Source organism: Pituophis catenifer, unplaced genomic scaffold (assembly GCF_029215685.1).
Source record: "Pituophis catenifer annectens isolate HBS135680 unplaced genomic scaffold, rPitCat1.0.hap2 SCAF_2, whole genome shotgun sequence".
NCBI classification, from domain to species: Eukaryota; Metazoa; Chordata; class Lepidosauria; order Squamata; family Colubridae; genus Pituophis; species Pituophis catenifer.
The window spans coordinates 219,982,322-220,006,231 of NW_027256882.1; the positions used below are offsets into that span (position 1 = coordinate 219,982,322).

Below are 23,910 nucleotides of genomic sequence, written 5' to 3' on the forward strand. Positions count from 1 at the left end.
AGGTTTGTATGTAGCATTCTTATACTAGGCATGAAGGCCTGTTGGCTTTTCCTTGGCTTTCTGCAGTCTGCTGAGTACTTCATTAGAGAGAAGACAATGTCACTTTGAGAAGGGAGGTTGATGACATTGGGTCTTTGCCCAAGGGCTGATTGTTGCTGCCGTAAAGTCTACAGCATGTGGATTTCACTCTCATTATATTTAATGAGGATACTTAAATATAACATGTATCTCCATCATCTGTATTCTGTCCTTAGTCAAAAAAAGCAAAATCCAATAAAAATGAGATATTGGTTTCTTTTTTGCTGTTTTCTTCTTATGGTCACATTGTGTGATAGATTAGACTTAAATCACAGTGACAGTTGTCCAGTATAAATGCCTATGGAGATTCTCAGTCACCCAGATCATGGTTGTCCCAAAGGTGCTCTTTTTTTTTTTTTACAAAATTGTAGTTGTTCTTGCAGAATTGTAGAGATTATTAAATGAAATTATAGATGGGAACAGAAGGAGAATTATTTTGTAACTTTAAAAAAGAAAAACGAAACTCACTGAGCATGCCCTATTACTCTGCCCTTTGTAATGTATCTCCATCTTACTGGATTTTTACCTCACATTTATTGCTTTATAAGTAACTCAAGGCCATGAACATACCATAAAGCTCCTTCTTCCTACTTTTCATCACGACAACAAGCCTGTGTGGTGGGTTGGGCTGAAAGTGAGTGACTGGCTCAAAATCACCTAGCTGGCTTTCATGCCTAAGGTGGGACTAGAACTCACAGTCTCCTAGTTTCTAGACAATCACCTTTACCACTGTACCAAACTGGCTTTTCATTTTGCTCTGTTACTCTCACTGAACCTTTGCTTGTTTGTCTTTTTCAATATCTGTCAAACTAACACCAGATTAGGGAAAGCCTTCTAGCTTGTTCCTATGTCCTACTATATAAATTTGCAAGCCAGAGATCAAATCATTTCTATTTGCATGTGCATTAAATCAATAATTTATTTATTTATTTATTTGTTTGTTTCCATTTCTATACCTCCCTTCTCCAAATAGGACACAGGGCTGTGAACAGCCAAAGTAAAAAACAGAACATATTTAAAATAATTAAATATTTTGGCCGTAAATTAAAACAACCCAATTTAAAATCAATTTAAAATTTAACTCAAGCCAGCCCAGCTAGTTGAAATAAATAGGTTTTCAGGGCCCGACGAAAAATCCGGAGGTCTGTTATTGTACGTATCTCTGGGGGGAGGTTGTTCCAGAGGGTGGGCGCCGCCACAGAGAAGGCTCTCCCCCTGGGGGAAACATTGTCTGATGGACGGCACCCTGAGGAGGCCCACTCTGTGCGAGCGTACTGGCCGATGGGAGGCTATTGGTGGCAGAAGGCGGTCTCGTAAGTACCCCGGCCCTAAGCCATGGAGCGCTTTAAAGGTGGTCACCAACACCTTGAAGCGCACCCGGAAGACCACCGGGAGCCAGTGCAGCTCGCGCAGGAGAGGTGTCACATGGGAGCGCCTCATCACCCCCATAATCCCCCACGCGGCCACGTTCTGGACCAGCTGGAGCCTCCGGGTGCACCCCAGGGGGAGCCCCATGTAGAGAGCGTTGCAGTAGTCCAGGCGGGAAGTGACGAGTGCCTGAGTGACTGTGCGTAGGGAGTCCCGATCTAGAAAGGGGCGCAACTGGCGTATCAGGCGAACCTGATAAAAAGCCCCCCTGGCCATTTTAAAAAAATCTGAGAAATAGCTGTCATCAGTCCAGGCAAAAGCTCTTTTGCTTTCTACATAGTTGTGATTCAGGTATAAAACTATAGATAAAAACACAAGCGAGGCTTAATTTTGATCAGATCAACTGCTTACCTCTCTTAAAACAACTCTTCTCTTTAAAACAGTGACAAACAGCTAGAAAAAATAAATTTCCATTAACAATAAAGAGACAAACCAGGGATTTTTTGGGGGGGAGGGGGGATTTTTATGAGATTTCCTTGTTATGTTTTCTTCCTCTCTTTTTCAATAGGTTAGAACTAAAATGGTCTAAAATTGAACTGCAGCAGGGTGTGTATGAACTGTGTGAAAATGAGGAGATGCTATCTTTAAAAATCACCCGATCAGGATACAAGGGAGATTCTGCTTTTGTGGCAATGAAGGTAATTGATCACAAAGGATCATTGTATTTAGGACACACAAATTAAGGACATGCAAATTAACAATATGTCTGCTGACTGGGGTATTCTGGGAGTTAAAGTCCAAAAATACCAACTTTTACCTTCAAACCATTAGTTATTGGTGTTGTATCCTTTTTTCCTATTTTGCTTCTAATATCTCTTGAATTTACCATATAATTCCTCAATGCCTTTTTTTTCGTTGCATTGGAATAGCTCAGTGGTGGGTTCCTCCCGGTTCAGCCTGGTTCCACCAAGCCGGTAGTGGTGACATATGACATCACCGAACCAGTTCTGCTCCCCTGTCCCCCCCCCACGTATTATTCTTACCTTTTATTTGGCCCCACCCCCAATCTATTGCTGCCTCCTAAGTCCCAGCTGATCTGCTAGAAGGAAAAAAGATGTTTAAACTCTTGCCGCGGGGCTTCAAAGGGCCACCCTACAGCTGATCAGTGTTAAAAGGCAGTGTGCTGGTAGACCGGTGCCTCCAAAAATAAATGAGTAGACCAGTGCCTGCAAAAATAAATGAGTAGACCAGTGCCTTCAAAAATAAATGGGTAGACTGGTACAGGTCTGCAAGCAGTTAAAAGCCTAGTAGATCAGTACCTCTGCTAAATCCTAAAGAACTGTCACATGACCATCAAGCCATGCCCACAAAATAAACCACGCCCACAGAACCAGTAGTAAAAAATTTTAGAACCCACCCCTGGAATAGCTACATATATTTCTATAACATAGATGTTGATGGAAATCCACTCATTCTAATATATATTATCATAATTGGATTAGAGCCAAGCACATTCATAGCAATGCCCTTTTGCAGTATCCATATTACTATCACATATACAAGGTAAGATCTGATTTAAAGTGCTCATTCTAGACCTGTGCATTTATTCCTAAAACATCCAATATATTACATTTCAGATGCGTGTTGATGATTTTAATTCTGCTACCATCAGTGACTAGATTTCCTGGTGGGTTTTGTGTGTTCATTTCATCTCCTCCTTTAACTTGAGAATCTCCTCTTCAGCCATACCCATATAGTTCATATCTATTTTTGCATATTGCAGATGTCCTTGGCCATTGCCTTCATCTGCATTTAAGTTTCATGTTCTCTGTGTCAGGAAGTTTGGTGCCCTACATCTGCCTTTACCCCATTGTATATTACTCTTAGACTGCCACCTTCTTTTTTAACATTGGAAAGAGTGACCCTATCACAACCTACTGCTTCCGCTTGCATTTGTGTTAGGATCACTGAAGTAACTCACTGCTCCCACCACATCAAGGAGATCATATCTTGGGAGATTAGAGTCTATTAACCAAAATGCAATACAAAACCTACATTTTGTCTATGTGCATCAATATCCTCACATGCATGTCCAGAGGAACGTGGCTTTGATTGCATGGCCACAATTGCCCTTTGGACTTTTTTGAATTCCACCGCACACAACTGTTTTTCAGTTTTTATATTTAATACGGGAATCCCTGGTGGGTTAACGTAACTTTTAACTCGCAGCAAATATCGCCCTATGCAGATTTCACTCTAGACTAGAGCAAATATTTTCAAGGGCAGAAATTAGGTAGAAGATTTTTTGATACAAATTTTTATGCCAAAAGATTTAGTTCATGCTATTAAATGGAATAACCTCATTTTTATAGACAGCATAACAATATTTTGTTGTTGGCTTTCTCAATAATTCCTTATGAATCCTCCATCTTGCGCATATTCTCTTCTACAGAACCATAGCAGCACAATTGCTATGGGAATTGAAAAAGATATTTACCAAAGCTGTCTTTTTTGAAATCATTTCCTTAAAGCAAAGGCTTCATTAAGTAAAATGCATTTTTCTCTCCCTGAAGAAACTTAAATACATTAGGGATAATTCCTTACAAATCAAATTCTCAGTACTTTAAATTCCCTTGTTTTTGTTTGTTTTGGCTGTACTTTATTCCTTTTTTTCATTTGATTGCAGTTCATTTGACTCTTTGTAGTGAAAGATAGTTATTCCTTTTACTTTCACCTGTGTCCCTATTCAAGGATTTAAACTAGAAACATCATGCTCAGACCTGGTGTATTAGCTTGGATGGTTGCTGAGGGCTAGCTATATTTCAGGCACAGAAGCTGATAATTAGTTAAACCCTAATGGCAGATATCTTGGACTGGCTCTCTGTGGTAAAAGACTTAGAGCTTCTACTTTATAGCTGTGTTTTTCTCTCTTAGGTTGACGAAATGACTGCTTTATCGGGAAAGGATTTCATCCTTCCTCCTTCGAAACTTATTCAGTTTGATCCAGGTGAGCTGGTTAAGTGGTTAAGGTGATAGCCTAAAATGGGAGGCTGTGAATTCTAGTCCTGTCTCAGGCATAAAAGGGTGACTTTGGGCCAATAACTCTCTCAGCCCAACTTACCTCAAAAGGTTGTTGTTATGGGAAAAATAGGAGGAGGAAGGAGTATTGGGTTATGTTATCACCTTGAGTTATGTATAAAAATAAGAAATGATGATATGTGTGAATTTAGTAAAATGAAAAGAAATTGAAAAGAAAGTAAAAATCGGGATTGCTCAAATACCACTTTGGAAAATACTAATTTGAAAATGAATACAACAATAGAGAGGGAATGGAGAGGGATAGAGGAGAGAAGAGAGGAAGGAGAGTGTTACGTATTCAGCAAGTTGACGTATGGGTTTGCTTGTTGCTACCCGTTCCTGATTGGTTGAAGCTTCCGGAGTTACTGAGCGGGAAGCTGCGCAACCTCCGATTGGTCGCTCCGTTCTGACAGCCGGCTATTTAAGCCGCTGTCAGCCAATATTCCTCGGTTCTGTATTTCTGTTGTTACGAGTTGGTTGTTACTTAATAAAGAATAGTTCTAACACTCTCCAGCCCATGCCTTTGTTCTACGAATAGAGCACTGGCGACGAGGGTGGGATAGGTGGCGTACTTCTGAGGTAAATTTGACTGTGGAAACCTCCGCCACCCCCTTTTGAGCTGCCATGTCTACTTTCTTACCGGCGTTCTCCCCTTTTGTCCCTGCCTCTGAGACTTGGGACACCTATATGGAGCGGTTTGAGTGTTTTTTGCAAGCAAACGCTCTGACTGAACTTTCTAGCGCCCGCAAACGGGGTTATTTCCTCAGCTCCTGTGGGAGCGAGATTTTTGCCGCTGCTAGGGCTCTGGCGGCGCCTCAACAAGTTTTTGATATTCCTTGGGAGACTTTGGTGGAGAGATTAAAGAACCATTTCTCCCCTACCCCGTCTCGCATCGCGCGGCGCCATGCATTCTGGCAGCGCTCACAGACTGAGGGTGAATCCGTGAACGATTACATGGCTTCCTTGCGTTCCGCAGCCCTCCATTGTGAATTTCGCGACCACTTGGACGAGATGTTGTTAGACCAGCTGGTCTGCGGTATCAAGGACTTAAAGCTACAACGACGCCTTTTAGCTCGCTCTGAGCTGACCCTCCAAGTCGCCCTGGACGAGGCCAGGGCTGCCGAAATGTCCGGTCGCTCAGCCGCTGAAATCCATCGTTACCAGGCGCCCTCTCTAGTGAATCCTAAAAACCTGTCTGTACATTACGAGGACTCGGACCAGGGAGAGTCCTCCGACGAGGAACGGGAGGTGAGCCGCCTCAAGGCAACTCAGCGGAAGCGCGGTGGGTCCACCAAACCCTTTAAGTTCGCGCAGGACACCTGTTTGGGCTGCGGCGGCAACCATCGCCGCACCGACTGTCGTTTTAAGACCATCGTGTGCCGCCGCTGCGGAAAGAGGGGCCACCTATCGAGGGTCTGCAGAGCACCAGCCCCAATGTCCGATGTTACCTCGGGGCCAACCCCGGAGCGCCGCCGTGGTCGGAAAGTGCCTGCTCGCCGCGAGGATTGCCTCGCTGTCACCCGCTACGAGGACCTGCCTGACTTCGCTGTGAGCAACGCCACTTCTTCAGCCTCTGCCAATAAGCTTTTCCTGACTGTGGGTTTGGAGGGGTCGGCTTGTAAAATGGAGGTGGACACCGGGTCCTCCAAGTCACTAATAGCGTGGGCAACCCTCTCTAAGCTATTGCCGGGGTTGTCCCGCCGCCGGCTCAAGCCGTGCCCTGTCCTCTTAAAGGACTACCAAGGAAAGGCTATTCCCACTCTGGGATATGATAATTTCATGGTGTCTTTCCAATCGTTTTCTGGTAAATTGCCACTAATTGTGGTTAGAGATGCCCGCCCTACTCTCTTAGGACTAGATTGGTTTGCCGCTTTAAATTTGTCCATCTCGGGTGTTCATAGGGTAGTCCCAGATGTTCCATCTATTCTGGCCCGGGAATTCCCTGATGTGTTCTCAGACCAGTTGGGCAAATACACGGGTAGGCCGATATCATTTAATTTGGACCCTCAGGTGATGCCAGTCCGCCTCAAACCGAGGAGAGTGCCTCTAGCTTTGCGCCCGCGCGTGGACGCAGAGCTTGACAAATTAGTGGCTCAGGGCATACTAGTCCCCGTGGATCATTCAGCTTGGGAGACCCCTATAGTAATTCCGTTAAAGCAGGACGGCTCAATTAGAATTTGCGCCGACTATAAATGTTCCATAAACAGGGCGTTGCAGACCAACCCGTACCCGGTGCCGGTGGTGCAGCACCTGCTGCACTCTCTGGGTCACGGCAAGGTATTTGCCAAATTGGACCTGGCCCAGGCTTATCAACAATTACCAGTTGATGAGCCGACGGCCATGGCCCAAACCATTGTCACTCATAGGGGTGCGTTTAAATGCACCCGGCTTCAGTTCGGAGTGAGTGTCGCCCCGGGAATATTCCAAAGCATCATGGAACGATTGCTTCAGGGAATTCCCGGGGTGGTACCCTATTTTGATGATGTCTTGGTCTCCGCTGGAGACCAAGCTGACCTCTTAAATAAGCTTCGGACCGTTTTTGGCCGTCTGCGCAGCGCCGGCCTCCGCCTTAAGAGATCAAAGTGCGCTATAGGAGTTCCCCAAGTGGAATTCTTGGGGTTCCTCATCGACGCTCGGGGAATCCACCCTACCCCCTCCAAGGTCGCGGCTATTAAAAATGCCCCCACGCCCACCTGCAAGGCGGAGCTACAGGCATTCTTAGGGCTCCTCAATTTTTACTCCGTTTTTTTGCCTCATAAGGCATCACTTGCCGAGCCCCTCCACCGTCTCCTAGACGCTAAGTCGCCCTGGGGGTGGAGTCGCGCTGCTGCTACGTCATTCCAAGCTGTCAAAGACGCGCTGACGTCTGACGCAGTTCTCGTCCAATACGACGAGAGCTTACCCTTGTCCTTGACTTGCGACGCCTCGCCCTATGGCATTGGCGCCGTTTTGAGTCACGTCTTTCCTACAGGCCGCGAGGCGCCAATCGCCTTCTATTCCCGTACCCTTTCCGCTCCGGAAAGGAACTATAGCCAATTAGATCGTGAGGCTCTGGCGGCTGTCGCCGGAGTCAAACGATTCCATCATTATCTTTATGGCCGTTCCTTTACCCTGGTCACCGACCACAAGCCCCTTCTGGGGTTGCTGGCCGGTGATCGGCAAACCCCGGTCATGATTTCGCCCCGCATGTCCCGCTGGGCGGAGTTTCTGGCCGGGTATTCCTATCACCTGATTTACCGGCCTGGCTCAGCCATCGCACATGCCGATGCTTTGAGCCGGTGCCCGGTGCCCGCCCCGGCCTCTGACCCGGCTCCCGCCTCATCAGTCCTCCTCGTTGAGGACTTCGATTTTCCCCTGACCGCTTCAGACATCAGCGCTGGGTCCTTGGCGGACCCGGCCATTTCCAAGGTTTTGGATTGGGTCCGCAGGGGATGGCCTAAGGGTCCCGCACCTGCAGATCTCATCCCCTTTTTCCGACGGCAAAATGAGCTGTCCACCCTACGGGGTTGTCTCCTTTGGGGGAATAGGGTCGTTGTCCCTGAGGGTTTGCGGCGCCCCGTTCTGGCCCACCTACACAACGCTCATCCGGGAATCGTCCGCATGAAGGGGCTGGGCCGCAGCTATGTATGGTGGCCCGGCATGGACGGTGATATTGAGCAGTGGGTGGCTACGTGCCCCCGATGCCAAGCGTCCAGGCCTGTTTCCCCGGCAGCCCCCTCCAGGGAGTGGGAGGTTCCCCGGGCGCCATGGGCCCGAATCCATATGGATTTCGCTGGCCCCTTCCAAGGTCATACATTTCTGGTCGTCGTAGATGCCTACTCTAAATGGGTAGAATTAGCTCTTATGCATTCTACGACGACTGAAGCTGTCATCCGGGTGCTGGAAGGATTGTTCGCGACGCATGGTCTACCCGATACCATAGTTAGCGATAATGGACCTCAGTTTACGTCAGCACAATTCCAACGGTTTGTGGCTAAGCTGGGCATTCGCCATACGACGACGGCCCCTTTCCATCCAGCCACGAATGGACGGGCGGAAAGGGCCGTGAGATCGGCTAAAGAGGCGCTTAGCCGCCTGGGCACCACTAATTGGCATCAGAAAATCGCCCAATACTTATTAGCCCAGCACACAACACCGTGCCCAGATTCCAAAACGAGCCCGGCTGAAATGCTTATGGGCCGACGACTCCGGACAGTTCTTGACAGATTACACCCTGCCTACACTCCTGAGATCACAAAAGGCTTTACGCCCCATTGCTGGGCGTTCACGATTGGCGACCCTGTCTATGCACAAAACTTCGGGACTGACAATAAATGGGTGCCGGGCCACATATGCCAATTAACCGGACCCTACTCTTATAGGGTCCAGCTCGAAGATGGTCGCATCTGGAGGCGGCACGTGAACCAACTGCGGAGGAGGGTACCCTTAACAACAGACCTTCCCTGTGAGCAGGCAACGTCAACGGGTGACGAGAGGCCACCGCGCATAACCAACAATACTCCTTCACCTAATTCACCTGCTAGCGGACTACAACCCGATGCGTTCTCGTCGGTCCACTCACCTGCTCAATTCGGGTCTCCCGCGCCGGCCGTCGTGCCGCCCACTCTGCAATTGCAACCCAATGGTTCCCACGAAGACAGCGTTCCGGCTCCGCCTTCGCCGAAGGCCAGCCCAGAACTGCGGAGATCGGGGCGGAGCCGACGCCGGCCTACGTATTTAAAAGATTACGCATGCGCTGTACTGGTGGGAAGGGGTGTTACGTATTCAGCAAGTTGACGTATGGGTTTGCTTGTTGCTACCCGTTCCTGATTGGTTGAAGCTTCCGGAGTTACTGAGCGGGAAGCTGCGCAACCTCCGATTGGTCGCTCCGTTCTGACAGCCGGCTATTTAAGCCGCTGTCAGCCAATATTCCTCGGTTCTGTATTTCTGTTGTTACGAGTTGGTTGTTACTTAATAAAGAATAGTTCTAACACTCTCCAGCCCATGCCTTTGTTCTACGAATAGAGCAGAGAGAGAGGAAAAGAAGAAAGTGAAAAGGAGAGGAAGAAAGAGAGGGGAAACAAGAGTAGGAGAGAAGGTTAGAAGGGAGGAAGAAGGGAGGTGTGGGAGAAAGGAAGGGGAAGGAGAGGAGGAAAAGGAGAAAAGGAAAGAAGAAAGTAGAAGAGTAGATGGAAGAAGGGAGGGAAAGGAAAGAGAGGAGAGGGAGAAAGAGGATTGTTGTAAAACAAGGGAGATGAAATGGTAGAAGAGCAACCCTGAATATACTTAAATTGTTTAGGATGAAGATTGTATTAGTATGAAAGCTAAAAGAAAATATGTATGTTAGATAAGAAACTTAAAATATGTTTATGAGGAAAAAAAATACTTTTTAAAAAAAAACAACATTTTTTCATATCATGATGTGCAGGTCCTTTCCTCTCCTCTTATCCCTACTGCAGATGCTGTGATGACACTCCTATTCTTGAGCCCTTGGGCAGTTATTCTGTGACTCAAGCTTAGATTGATAGGTCATCTGTGGTATTTGTCAGACAAAGGTAGTCTGTCCATGATGATAACATTCCATGTGGCTAATTACTGTATAATGGACAGAAAATCGCTCAGAGGTTCAACAGTTACAAAAAGGCTATAGTTGGTTTATCTGATCAGATCCAGATATTTGGACTATGACTGCACAACAATTGAGCCGCCTTCTGTTCCAGAATTCAAAGATCAGGGCATAGCCATTCAAAGACCTGCAGTAATAGGACCAGCATATTTTAAGGAATATTTGCTCTCATATGAACTTATCTAATGTTTTGGACCTTCTTTAGAACTTTATTTGGAGCTCACAAAATACTGATATAATAGTGCTTTTCTTTCTTCATTTTAATATTACCAGATTTTTTTTTATGACTGTTGACTTATATACTGCCCCATAGCACTATACACCATAAGTCAGCATGTTGTCCCCAACAATCTGAGTCCTCATTTTATTGATGTCAAAGAGCATGGAAGGCTAAGTTCAGGATCGAACTCCTAGCAGTGAGCAGAATCAGCCTGCAATACTGCATTCTAACTATTGTGCCACCCCAGCTCTATTATTATTACTTTAACTTTAAAGAAGTATTTATAACTACATATAAATAAGCACGTTGTTTTCAATTAAGTTTACTAAAAAATATCTCATCCTGACAATAGAACAGAAACCCCAAATAAAAGTAACTGATGTGAAAAGATGTATAGACACATTTATTTGCTTTCTTTTGCCTGTATGCAAAAATGGTTAGAGTGGCTGAAAATCCCTTCTCTGAGTACTCTGTTGTAAATAGGTGTTTGGAATACATCAGTCAAAAAATTGTCACTCTAAAACACTCTTTCTGAAGGGCTGATGCTGGTGTGCAGGATTTCCATAGCAGTATTTTGATTCAATGATACCAGCCTTGGGAAACTCAGGGTCAGTTGCAGCTCCAGTACTTACAACCCAACAGAAGGAGATCTTAAAAGATCTCAAGAAGGAAGCATTGTTCTTGTTCCTTGGGCCAAAAATATAGCCACCATCATTAATCCTAAGAAGCACAGATGTGGAAAGGAGTCATTTAGGCCATCCAGTCCTACTTAAGCATTGCAAGAGCTCAGTGCCCTTGACAAATGTTTGAACAAATCACATCAGTGAGAGCCCAACCCTTTTCTGATACTTGGGTTCACTATTAAGCTGCTCTTACTCTTAGGAAGTTTTTTTTTTAAAGGCATTAATCAGAATTTGCTTTCCATATTCTTATGCTATCCTGTTGACAATTGCACTGTTCTTTTTCTAGATGAGAATCTGCAAATATATTTTGAATGTTTGCATTAAGCCAAACTCAGTAGCAATTAAAAGATTTCAATACTTATTTCTTCTTTTCAAGATTTCTTGGACTTTCTGGCTAAATCTCCAAATTTGCTTTAGTAGTAGTAGCAACTTTATCCATTTTAGGTTTTCTCAGACATTTTTTTGAGGGTGTATGCAATGCATGGGATACTTATTTCTACTTACAGCTGAACAGATTACTTGGACTTTCCAATCAAGATACTGGCTTCTGTTCAAGGTGTTTGACAGATATACCTGGTACTTGGAACAGAGCTCCTGGTGATGGGTGATTGAAAATGACAATATTTCAAAACACGAGTTGGTTCCTTGCAATTAAGATTTCAAAATGAAGAGTTCTCTTAATTTCTTTTTTTAAATTTACATGAAGAGCCAGTCCTCCCCTCCTGAACTGCATGCTATTATCCCCCAGCCATTTACCCTGTAGGAAACCAATCTTTGTTACTATTTGAATGGAATCATCAGTGCTTAGGAACAAATTTGATCTCTAGTTAGTGTTATTTCGGAAAGCCACAGGAGTCCAATCAATGGGCAGAAGCACAATAGAATTATACAAGCCAGTCTGTTATAGCTGTAGACATGTTAATTAATATATTTTTTCGACACCTAGGTTGATTGAAAAAGCAATTAAAGTGTAATTAAAATGTTTACTTCTGGTAGGAATGTCAACCAAGATGTGGAATATAGCAATTACCTATGATGGATTAGAGGAAGAGGATGAGGTCTTTGAAGTGGCTCTGATCTCCCCTGTGAATGCTGTTCTTGGCACTCGGACAAAAGCTATAGTGAGAATTTTGGACTCGGAAGGAGGTATTTTCTTTTAATCTTCCTAATGAAATCTGGAGCAATCTTGGCTTAGTGGTTGCTTATTTTTCAACTCACAAATGTTGCTGTTAGCACCTTTGGATCAAAATGCTTCATTTCTTTCTTAAAAGAAAGACAATAGCTTTGATAGTTGCAGATCCCTTCTCTTCTGCTGAGGGAGCACAGCATGGAGGAATCAACAAACAACCACAAGAGCAGATACCATTGTCATCTATTGAAAGATCTAGAATCTGACTGATAAAACAGATGAAGTTGTGACTTATAGCTCCTTTTTGTGGGACTTGCAATACCCCTTCCACCCTTTTCCCTGTTAATCATAGGGCAGTTTGGGGTAATTCTGAGGATGTAGTTTTGGAAGGAGATGGCTAAATATCTATCTATCTATCTATCTATCTATCTATCTATCTATCTATCTATCTATCTATCTCTATCTATCTATCTATCTATCTATCTATCTATCTGTCTATCTATCTATCTATCTATCATCTATCATCTATCATCTATCTATCATCTATCTATCTATCTATCTATCTATCTATCTATCTATCTATCTATCTATCTATCTATCTATCTATCTTATTTAAAACCACGCATTATATAAACCACCCGGTATATAAAATTTAAAAGGGGCAAGCAATTTTAAAAAGTAATGAAAAGGCAGGGAAGAGCTTTCAGGGTGTTAACCAGCCCCATGGCTGCTGCATATTCCTCTGGTGCCTCAAGCAGGGCCATTTCTTCATGACTTTCTGCAAGGCTAGGAGAGTGAGGGTTCGCCTTACCTCAGGGGGGAAGAGTGTTTCAGAGGAAACAGCAGAGAGAGCTCTCTTCTTTCACCCCACCATTTGTGGGGAGTCCACAATATCCCTTGTTTGCCTGACTGGGTGCGACAGGCTGATGTAATGATATAATGAAGGGATGAAGATGGTTCTGTAGATAACATGGCTGCATGCCATGTAGGGCTTTAAAGGTCATTACCAATCACTTGAATTGGATCCAGAAGCAGTCTGGCACCCAATGCAGCTACACAGTAGAGAGGTGCCACATGCACCATTCTTTGGGCACCCAAAATTGCTCCTGTTTGGACTATTACAATGTGCTTTACATGGGGCTACCTTTGAAAAGTATCCAGAAACTTCAGCTGGTACAAAATGCTGCATTTTTTTATCAGATAAAGTTTCTGGATACTTTTCAAAGGTAGTCCCATGTAGATCACATTGCAATAGTCTAAACGGGGGGATGACCAAGTGACCGACTGGAGAACCTCCCTATCCAGGAAAGGGCGTCACTGGCTCAGAATATAAATTGAGCAAAGGTCCTGGCAACCAAGTTTTAAACAAATTTGTGTTTGGATGTACTGCTGCATCACAGTATATATCTTGATATCATACATCCACTGAGATTAACTTTTGAACCACTCTGCATAGCTGAATAGCTACAGAAGCATGTCTACCCTTCCATCTTCAAAAGCATAAATATGCACTATTAAAAAAGAGAGCGAGAACGAGAGAGCAAATGCAGCATTTATAACTAATGCAGATAGGGGCTCCCAATTTGAATAACTATATATTGTCTGTATACTGTATTTTTCGGAGTATAAGACACACTATTTCCTCCCTAAAAATGGGTGAAAATTTTGGTGTGTCTTATAGACTGAATATGGGCCCTTTTTTGAGCCCTGAACCCTCCGTGTGTCGCGTTTTCACCCTCCCCGGCCCCCAGAAGTAGTCTGCAGGCCAAAAATGGCCCTGTTTTTGGTGAATATGGGATGTGTGGAAGGTTTAGGAGGCCAAAAATGGGTCTGTTTTTGGCCTGCAAAGTGCTTCTGGGGACAGGGAGGGCGAAAATGGGACGCGCAAAGACCAAAAGCTATTTTTTTCTTGTTTTCTTCCTCTAAATCTAGGTGCGTCTTATAGTCCAGTGCATCTTATAGTCTGAAAAATACGGGTAGATCCACGTTTAGAAATGATAAACATTTCAGCACAGTGGGGGAGCCTGTAACATTTAGTTGGCTATCCTAATATGGGAGCCTTTTTATTCCTTTTATCTTCACTTCTCAATACAGTTTAACTAATTTTAATTTTGTACACTGCCTCAGGCTGTTTATAGCTTGAAAGCAATCTAAAATATTTAGATAAATAAAATCAAGACGTAGGCCAACAATGATTTGGCAAGCCAATGTGAACAAGCACGGCTGACATCAAAAGTCAAACCTTCAAAGTTGTGAAGTTCTCTGAATCAAACAGATGGGAAGAGTATAACTGACACTCCAGGAGGAAAGGCAAGATTTAAAAAAAATTAAAAAGAGGTACAGTATTTGTGTGATTATACTGTTGCTAAAGTTTTAATGTGGAGTTTACATCCACAAAATTTGGGCACAAGCAGGTTTTTTTAATCGCCTTTTTTAATTTTGAGAAATTATGTTTTCTTCATCTCTCACGTCAAACTTCTAAAATTGTTTTTCAGTTTTCAAATTAAGCAGAGAAATAAGGATTATTTAAAAGAACTAAATGAATATCAGATGAACTATCATCCCATTTTTAATGACAAGCTGTTTCATCATCCATATCAATGTGACCAATTCTCTGCTTTTATTTTTTTGTAAAAAAAAGACTGACCATCTGCCATCTTGTTTGCTTTTTAGGTCAGTGCAATTCATTCCGTTCCACAAGCCAAAATATTCAGAACTTATGGATGAAAGAAAGACCGCTTCCAGGTTCTCCTTCATCTTTCAGGCACAGCAGTGTTAATCTGGCAGGAATCCTGCTGCCCCCTTCCAAAGAGATGATAGCACAGAGACGGGACAAGCCACCCAAATTCAGCTCAGTGAATCTTGCGAGGAACCGGCTACGGGTCATCGGAAATGGCAAAATAGTAAGTGTTGCCTCATGAACAGGGGGAAAAAAAAGCATTGCTTCAAAGTTATATGCATGTTTTCATGACACTCTCACCTGACTTATTCAAAATGAGACTGCTGATGAGACTGAAAAAAGGCATTTGAGATATGATTTGTTATAGGTAGTTCTTGAGTTGCAGCTATAATGGACTCAACTGTCAGAACTTTGAATCTGGTTCATAAGTACTCTTTTTTGGATCAGTTATAATTTCAAATGGTTGCCAAGTGACCAGTGGTAAGTCAAGGATTATCTGTATTGTCACTAGTGTGCAGGGCCAGCTATAGACATTTTGATGCCCTAGGCAAGCCGTATTCTGGCACCTCCTATGGTTTAGCTCATTGCCTGATTTTGACCTCTTGTTTCTTTTTTTCTTTGAGTTATAAGTCTTACACTTAAGATTTTCCAGTCCCAATTTGTTTCTCAGATATTTTTACCCTATTTACATAGGATTCTCAATTACATCACCAGCTATTTTTGTTATATGGCAACAATTCTGCAAAATTATATTTAACCCTTGAGTGAACGCATTACCTTAACATTGTGTGCTGTTTCTGCATTTTGCTTTTTTTAATTGTGTTTTTCAGACCACAATTTTGGCACACCCTAAAGTTTTAGCATACTCTTAAATCACTGTCTACTTTACCTTAGCCTAAAGTCAGTTCTGCTATATGTACTTCCTTAAAATACTCTTATTAGTCAAACAGATGTCACTGTTTTCTGAAACATGACAAAAGCTGAAATAATTTAATCAGAAATGGTAATGCACATTTTAGAGAAGGATTTCCTGCCATGCCAGTTTAAATTCTCCATCTTCATTTTGTGGGGTTTTTTCTATAGAGTCAAGAGAGAAAAATTCTCCCTAGGGGTCAAAAATTCAGAGAATGATCATGCTCAGATAAACTAAAGAAATCTTTTTTAAAAATGTACCATTCTGTTGGGATTGTAAAATATTTTCCCTTTTATATATTGGTGTATTGTGACAAAAAAAACCCTATTCAGATATAGGTTATAAAGCTGATTTGTTTGCTTTTCTTTGCTTCCTTTGGAATCGGAAATTGCTCCAAGAATTGTAGAATAGAAAGCCAAAAGTACAAAAGTAATAAATTAAAATCAGGGAAAGAAAGTTAGGTAAAGTTGACTAATGTCAATTTGTTTATAATAAAAGGCTCTATTTTTCTGGGTGAATTTTGTATTTGTAATTCAAGAGATCTCTCCCTTTCCCCCAGTTATTCAAATGATATAGACTAAAGTTTTGTCTTATGTTCTAATGGCCAATATTACTAACTACCTTTGGAAAATATACAAATTATATTTTGCTTCTGTTATTCAGGTATACTTCTCCTTTTCCTTTCAGATTCATCCCTCTTTTATTATTCAAAATGGCACAGATGAGTTTTTCAAAGTAAGAGCATTATTGAGTAACAAGTTCCTTATTTGTAATATTTATTTATAGCTCGATTACATAAAATACTCGATGAATTCAGGATACATATCATTTTCTGTGATGTAAAAAGTATTTAGTGTAGATTTAATTCTGTGTATTTTCAGTTTAGTTGGTTTAGAAATGGTGATGGCAACTATTTAAACTGCCTTGGTCAATGTTAGGTGTGAAATAGGGTGAAGCTGAGCATGAAGGCTGAATCTTAAGAGCAAAAGCAAGGAGAATTAAGAAGAACGGTTTTAGTACAAAATATGTTTGTAAATGATGAGTTGAAGAATGGTTTCCATGCTCATTTTTCCATTTACCCTCATATTCCAAATAAGCTTCCCTATCCTGAATATAGTATTGGAAACAAATCATGTAAAAATAGAGAAAAAAAGGATAGGAGGAATCTTATCAATTTATTTTGCATATCTTGTTCTCAAAAATTACTGCCCACTTTATATATGACTGAAGCAGCTCTATTTTAAATATTATTCCCACAGATATTGGGTAACTTTTTGTCTTTGGTATTTGTATATTCAAACCATCTCTCTCTCTTTCTCTTTTTTTTTTTAGTTCTGTAAATTAAATGTCTTTGGAATTAACTGGTGTGAAATTCTCTTTTCTATCTTTTACAAAGTACCATGGGATGACAGGGCTAAAAGTAGATAAGGACAATTCTTTGCCTAGAAAAACCAAGATGGGACCCGTATCTTTAAGAAGCCAAAAAGAACCAAGAAAAAATGTAGCTTCCTCCAAGAAAATGGAAGTTCTTCAAGCAGACTCCAGCATTCTGGTATGTTCCTGTTGGGGAAGATGTCAACTTCCAGAATTAAAGTTCCCAGCAACTGTCCATTGGTAAGGGATAGTAATAGAGCCAGAGAAAGATAGGGTTCCATCTCTCTGGTGAATTTTGAAACATTTTTAAAGCCAGAAGTTTGGCCATTTCACATTTATTAGATGTTTATTATTATTATTATTAATTGTTGTCATTAATTTATGAAAGAAAGTGAAGACAGACCTTCCCTAATAGTTCACAGAGTATATGGCATATGCAGATAGTAGAGTACTCAATTTGTCTACAGATGTGAAAAGAATAAAGAACTTAGAGAACCTAAAGAATTCCTTCAAGCTAAAGAACTTAGCTTGGAGGAATCACCATTCTTGGTTTGGGGCCTGTATACTTAATTCTGAAAGAGGTTTTAAAACGATGGATTTATTCAATGATGTCACTGATTTAACATCTATCAACAAAAATACATAAACATAATCTTAAAAATAAACAATATAGAACGTTAATATTTCAAGTGTTCTGTTTCAGAACAACAGAACACTCATTTATAACTCTTGTTCACTTCATAAATGTCTTACTCGTTTTCAGGTTGACAGCCTTTCATTTCCAAATAGATGCACACCAAATTTGAAGGGTCTCTTGTATTTTGAAGAAAACATACAGAAGATGTTTCTGTGCAATGGTACTGCCTGGACATTATGGAACTACTCAGACAAGGTAGGGATCTATCTCTATCTCTCTATCTCTCTCCCCCCCCCTCTGTTATTTTTTCTTGTAAATTTACCAATAGCCAAAAAAAATGTTTTACAACTGATGAGGAATACAGATGAGGGCAGAAAGGAATCTGGTTACCCCTATGTCTGGAAAGAGAACACCTTGTACTCAAGGTGCTTAACTTTTGAGAAATATAAAGCCAAATGTTATTGTAACAGTTTGATCCAGGGGTGGGCTCTACTTACCTTTACTATCGGTTCATAGCGGGGCCGCGTGCTCTTCTGCGCATGCGCAGAAGCGTTTTGATAACGTCGGGGTTGGTGAGCAGAGCCTCCCACCAGTTTTACTATCGGTTCTATAGAACCGGTGTGAACCGGGGGCAACCCACCACTGGTTTGATTCCACATCCAACTTTGAAGGGAGAAAAATGTAAATGTACTCATTATCAGAGAATGCAGGTACTCCTCAATTTACAACGGTTCATTTTAGTGCCACTCAAAATTACGACAGCACTGAAAAAAGTGACATGACCGTTTTTCACCCTTATGGCCGTTGCAACATCCTCATGGTCATGTGACCAAATTCAGACACTTGGCAACTGGTTCATATTTATGACGGCTGCAGTGTCCTGGGGTAATATCATCCCCTTTTGCGACCTTCTGACAAGCAAAGTCAATGAAGAAGCCAGATTCATTTAACAATGGGGTTTTACTAACTTATCAACTGCAGTGATTCACTTAACAACTGTGGCAAGAAAGTTCGTAAAATGGGGCAAAACTCACTTAACCAATGTGTGCCACTTAACAACAGAAATTGTTGGGCTCAATTGTAGTCATAAGTCGAGGATTTTCTGTACTGCAATTTATGGAAACACAGGTTTGTGAATCGAAGCCCATTTATTGATACAACAAAAATTATAACTCTAGGAAGATATATGTCATGAGGGAACAGTTGTGGCATGCTATAAGGAAGACGGTGTAGCACGTAAGTTATTATCGTTAGATATATTGAATGTACATTATGAGAACAAGCAAAGGCAGAGATAGTTAGGTATCTTCAGTGACCTAGTTATGAGCATGTAGAAGGCATACTTTATAATAAAAAAATCCTTCCCCACATGATACAGGAAAGGACAGAATAATTAAGCTTTTGAGTGGTACTGTATTCAGGAATTCTTATTATTGCCAAGCAATAGGCAGTATTTGTGTTTCATTTATAGCCGGATGCCATCAGAAATGCAATAGTAGCCAAATTCATAGTTTAGAACAGAAATGACCCAATTAATCAACATTCTTATCTTTCCCAAGCCTAATTCTGAAAGGAGTCAATCCCTTCTTTCGAGGTGGACAATTTAGCAAGTCATTCTGAATTTTAAAAAATTGCTTTATTCCAGGATATTAAAATGAAAACTTGTCAGTCAGGATGGACCTATCATGATGGAAGATGCTATATCCGAATCACTGAGCCAAAAACCACATGGGCAATTGCTGCCCAAACTTGCAAGACACGGTAGGAACAGCCTTATTTGTTACCTAGCTTTATTTATTTATTTATCCCGACATTTATCCCGCCTTTATTATTTTATTAATAACTCAAGGCGGTGAACATAAATAATACTCCTTCCTTCTCCTGTTTTCCCCACAACAACAAACTGTGAGGTGGACTGGGCTGAGAGAATGACTGGCCCAAGGTGACTAAGCTGGTTATTCATGGCTAAGGCAGGACTAGAATTCACCATTGCCTGGCTTATAGATTTTTCATAATGCCCAAAAGCAATTGTCTGAGACAGCCAACTTTTTAAACTAATCATGGTTTGGCTCATCTCTATTAGAAGACAGGATGAGGTATTTGGCAGGAAGACATTTCAAAGTATGTCTGAATCATCCAGGTCAGGTTTGAACCGAAGAAGCTTCTTGGATGAGAAGCAAAATGTTTCCAAAGGAAAAACAAGAAAGATCAGTTGCCTTTTGAAAAAAAGATCTTTGGGATTTCAGAAGTATGTCACATCTAAATCTTCTAGCTATTGTACCGGTAGAAATGTTCTTGAGAGACTAGCTCAATAAACTCGGTTTTATTAATGTATTTGACAAATAAGAAGAATCATTCCAGTTCAAAGTAAATGGATTTATGATGAGATATTTTAAGGCAATAAAGTTTATCTGATCTATAAACTTTTCCTATAGAAGAGGAATTTGTATATATATTACACACACAGAGAGAGAGAGAGAGAGAGAGACACTTATACAGGCAAACAAAAATATTTTTTCTTTTTATGTAATTCCTTACTGCAGCATTGAAAAAACATAAGAAAAAAAAAGTATTTTAATCACCTGACAGTATTCAGCCAACTTGTGCTGAATTTATGAAAATTAAGTTTGAAACAGTTAAAACATCTTTGTACATGATTAAGACACCATACAAGTAATCATCACTTAACAACTGTTCAAAGTTACAATGGACTCCCTGGAAGGTACTTACGACCTGATTTTGAGGTTCCGATGGCCATACCCATCCCTCTCCCATAGACACATAATTGCATTTTGGGTCCTTGGCAACTGGCTCATCTGTACAGCTGTTTTCAGTGACCTATGAGCACATGATTGCGATTTTTTATTTTTTTGCTGATTTCTGACATTTACTTTTATCCATTGGATAAAACAAATTTACTTAATGACCTTATGATCTGCTTAACGACTGCCACAGAAAAGGTCATAAAATTGGGCACGGTACCAAGGTGGCCTACTGAACGAGTGCAATGACGTACGGCCATAATTCCAGGCTCAATTATGGCCATAAGTCGAAGACAATCTATAGATCATGTTAAAATTTCAGCATGCTTAGATGAAATAAGCTGTTTGCTGCTTATATATACCGTATTTTTCAGAGTATAAGACGCACCTTTTCCCCCCTAAAAGGGGGTGAAAATTTGGGTGTGTCTTATACACCAAATGTAGCCCCGCCCACCCACTGGCCCTCACCCTTTGGCCTCTGCCTCCCAGCAATTTACCTCTTTGCAGCAAGCAGCAAGAAGAAACAGCCCATTTCAGCTTCAGCACAGCCTAATTAGCAGACGTTAATTGTCCGTTGGATCGGCCTCCCGACTCTCAGATGTTTCAGGCTGCAGGGATTACCATTGCCTATTTCTGCGCAGGCCTCTGCTGCTTGCTGCAAGGAGGTAAATTGCTGGGAGCAGATTTTTTTTTTCTTGTGCTAATCAAGCTATGCTAAAAACAAAAATGAAAGTAAAGTTTACTGTTTGCTGCAAAGAGGCAAACTTGCTGGGAGGCAGAGGCAGATCTCTTTTTCTTGTTTTCCTCACCAAAAAAGGTAGGTGCGTCTTATAGTCCGGAGCATCTTATACTCTGAAAAATACGGTAAATTATTTGTAGATAAAAGGGCATGCAGAAAACCTTTTCAAAATGCCCTTTCAAAAAAAATTCCTAAAACTCTTACTAATGACTCCCAGTTTTGGTGTCTTATTGTTAAACTGCAAGTAATTAGTGCATTTATTATATCTTGATGAGTGAGTGGTGCGGTGGCCTAGTGGTGAAGATGCTCCCCTCCCACTTGGAAGGTGGAGAGTTCAATCCTAGGTAGCAACATATGTTTCTCTCTCATGGTGCAAAGAGAAAATATCTGCTGTGAACTCAACATAGGCATCAGGAAGGGCATCTGGTCAGTAAAAGCTCAGTTCCATTTGGTCACCCCAACTGTATCCTAAACTAAGGGATTATAGGATTGTTTAAAAAAATTTTTTGATGAGTAGCAAGTACTGTATCTCCTCTGATTTATTTCTAGGTACCATGGCCATTTAGTAAATGTGGCTTCCAAATCACACATGCACTGGCTCTGGAACTTTAGTGGAAAAAGACCTTTTTGGATAGGTAGGTATTCTTACAATTGTCTGAAATTTCCCTATAAAAGATGCAGAATTCTACAATACAAGGAACCCACCAGAGCTAGTCCTTTCCTTACAACCATTCATTTAGTGACCATTACAAAGTTACAAGTTCCAAAAAGGGACTTACAACTGGTCCTTGCACTTATGACCATTGCAGCATCCCCATGATCACGTGACCAACTATCTTGCTTAGCAACAGAAATTCTGGTGTCAATTGTGGTCATAAGTCGAGGAATACCTTTAAGCATCCCTGACAGAGGACCATCTCATGTCCAGCAAGCCACTGGATTTTTTTCCTGAAGTTCAAGGAAATCCCGCTTCCCAGTGATTTAAATCCTTTATTTCTCTGGATTAGCTTTTTAACAATTTTGCCTGTCTTCTGAATGAGGGCCCTTGAAAATGGCTCTCATCTCTCCCTGCAGCCTTCTTTTTTCCAAGCTAAATATACCCAATACGCTAACCATTCTTCCTTTCAGGACTCTTATCATCTTGGGTGTTTTGCTTTGAATGTACTCATTTCCCAATATCATTCCAAAAATGCATTGTGCAGAATTTGGCACGGCATTCTAGGTGTGGGCTGACAAGTGGACAATAACCGTGATGTTCCTTGATCGTGACTATAACTCTATTGATATAGCAACAAGGATTAAATATTATTCCATAATATTTTAGACTTCAATATTTATGTTGGTAATACTGTACATGCAAGTACACTTACGATAAAACTTTTTCATAAGCAAAACCTCTTAGCCCATCTATGTCTTTATAAGTGGTTGGGAAATACACATTTCTAGCTGCTCAGTTTTCTGGCTTACACTTCTGTCCTTGGGACACTTGGTAATTTGACCACTCTACCAACTACCTCCATTCTCCCACCAACACTGACAGGGCAAACTACTAGTATATAAAATGAGAATAAACTCCCACTTCCTTCTATCACTGATGATGTTACCTATCTTGGTAATGAAACATCTGCTAGAAAACAACCAAGGACTCCATACTTCCATTTTTCTGGAGTTTTTCCTTTGTGTCCTAAAAGCTAATGGAAGAATGGTTCTCAGTAACATGGTAGAAAGACATCACCCGGAAATCAATAGATATGATCAACTGCAGCAGTTCCGTGCTTACAACAATTAAATCTTCAGACATTTTTCTAGTCTAAATACCAGCAGAAACTATTTTCACAACAAAATGTAATATTCCTTGTCCATGGAAAAAATTCATTGTGGAAGAGAAAAAAAATTTGAAATTTATTAGAAAGCTATGACATGGAAGATCAGATAGAACCAATAAAACTTCATTAAAATGCTTGAATCAGTTGTTCTCAGACTGCCTTCTTAAACATGTAATGTTTTATAGGTTTGAATGATCAGCGAAACCCAGGTCAGCTGGAATGGAGCAACAGGGAACGTGTTGTTTTCACAAACTGGAGAAGAGGTCCACCTCGTCTTTCAAAGCAAAGCAGGAACTGCATTTTAGCACAACAGCAAGGAAAATGGCAAAGAAAAGACTGCAGGAAGGGCAAAGCCTACAGTTATATATGTTCCACAAAACTGTAAACAAAACTGATAGATACCTACTTGGCTTTCTATATGATAAAACAGTTTTATTTTCAGGCAGTTGGAAGTGTTGATGGAACTTATAAATGGACAGTTGCTTGGCCTATTTGCAAAAATTCCTACATGAGAAAAGGGTTCAAATGTGATGCAGGATTATATTTTCTGCTTGCCATCCTATCTTCTCTTGCTCTCCTGTGTTTGTGATACAATGGCTATGTGTCAAGAATCAAATGTGTTGGTTCCAGAGTTCATTTCTGTTTCTTTCAAGAGATCATATATATGAAGGTGCTAAAAGGCTAACTGGAAAGAGCTTTGAGTTGAGTATAGACATTATATCATATGCTACTCACCATCTTTCTTGGGTAGGATGTTTCATTCGCCACAATTGTTATTTAGAAATGTAGGCAATATCCGGCTCTTCACTTGGTCAAAT

At 41.4% G+C, this 23,910-nt stretch overlaps 1 protein-coding gene across 1 annotated transcript in view; it reads left to right on the forward strand.

The window, feature by feature from the left end:
- Positions 1 to 23,516, forward strand: part of FREM1 (FRAS1 related extracellular matrix 1) — a 93,109-nt gene extending 69,593 nt beyond the window's left edge. The window contains exons 27-36 of the mRNA XM_070938594.1: positions 2,015 to 2,144; positions 4,381 to 4,453; positions 12,029 to 12,178; positions 14,835 to 15,064; positions 16,442 to 16,489; positions 17,151 to 17,306; positions 17,892 to 18,020; positions 19,411 to 19,526; positions 21,816 to 21,901; positions 23,278 to 23,516. Coding sequence (XP_070794695.1) covers positions 2,015 to 2,144; positions 4,381 to 4,453; positions 12,029 to 12,178; positions 14,835 to 15,064; positions 16,442 to 16,489; positions 17,151 to 17,306; positions 17,892 to 18,020; positions 19,411 to 19,526; positions 21,816 to 21,901; positions 23,278 to 23,477 — 1,318 coding nt within the window. The 3' untranslated portion in view covers positions 23,478 to 23,516. The remainder of the gene's footprint in view (positions 1 to 2,014; positions 2,145 to 4,380; positions 4,454 to 12,028; positions 12,179 to 14,834; positions 15,065 to 16,441; positions 16,490 to 17,150; positions 17,307 to 17,891; positions 18,021 to 19,410; positions 19,527 to 21,815; positions 21,902 to 23,277) is intronic.
- The last annotated feature ends 394 nt before the right edge of the window (positions 23,517 to 23,910 follow it).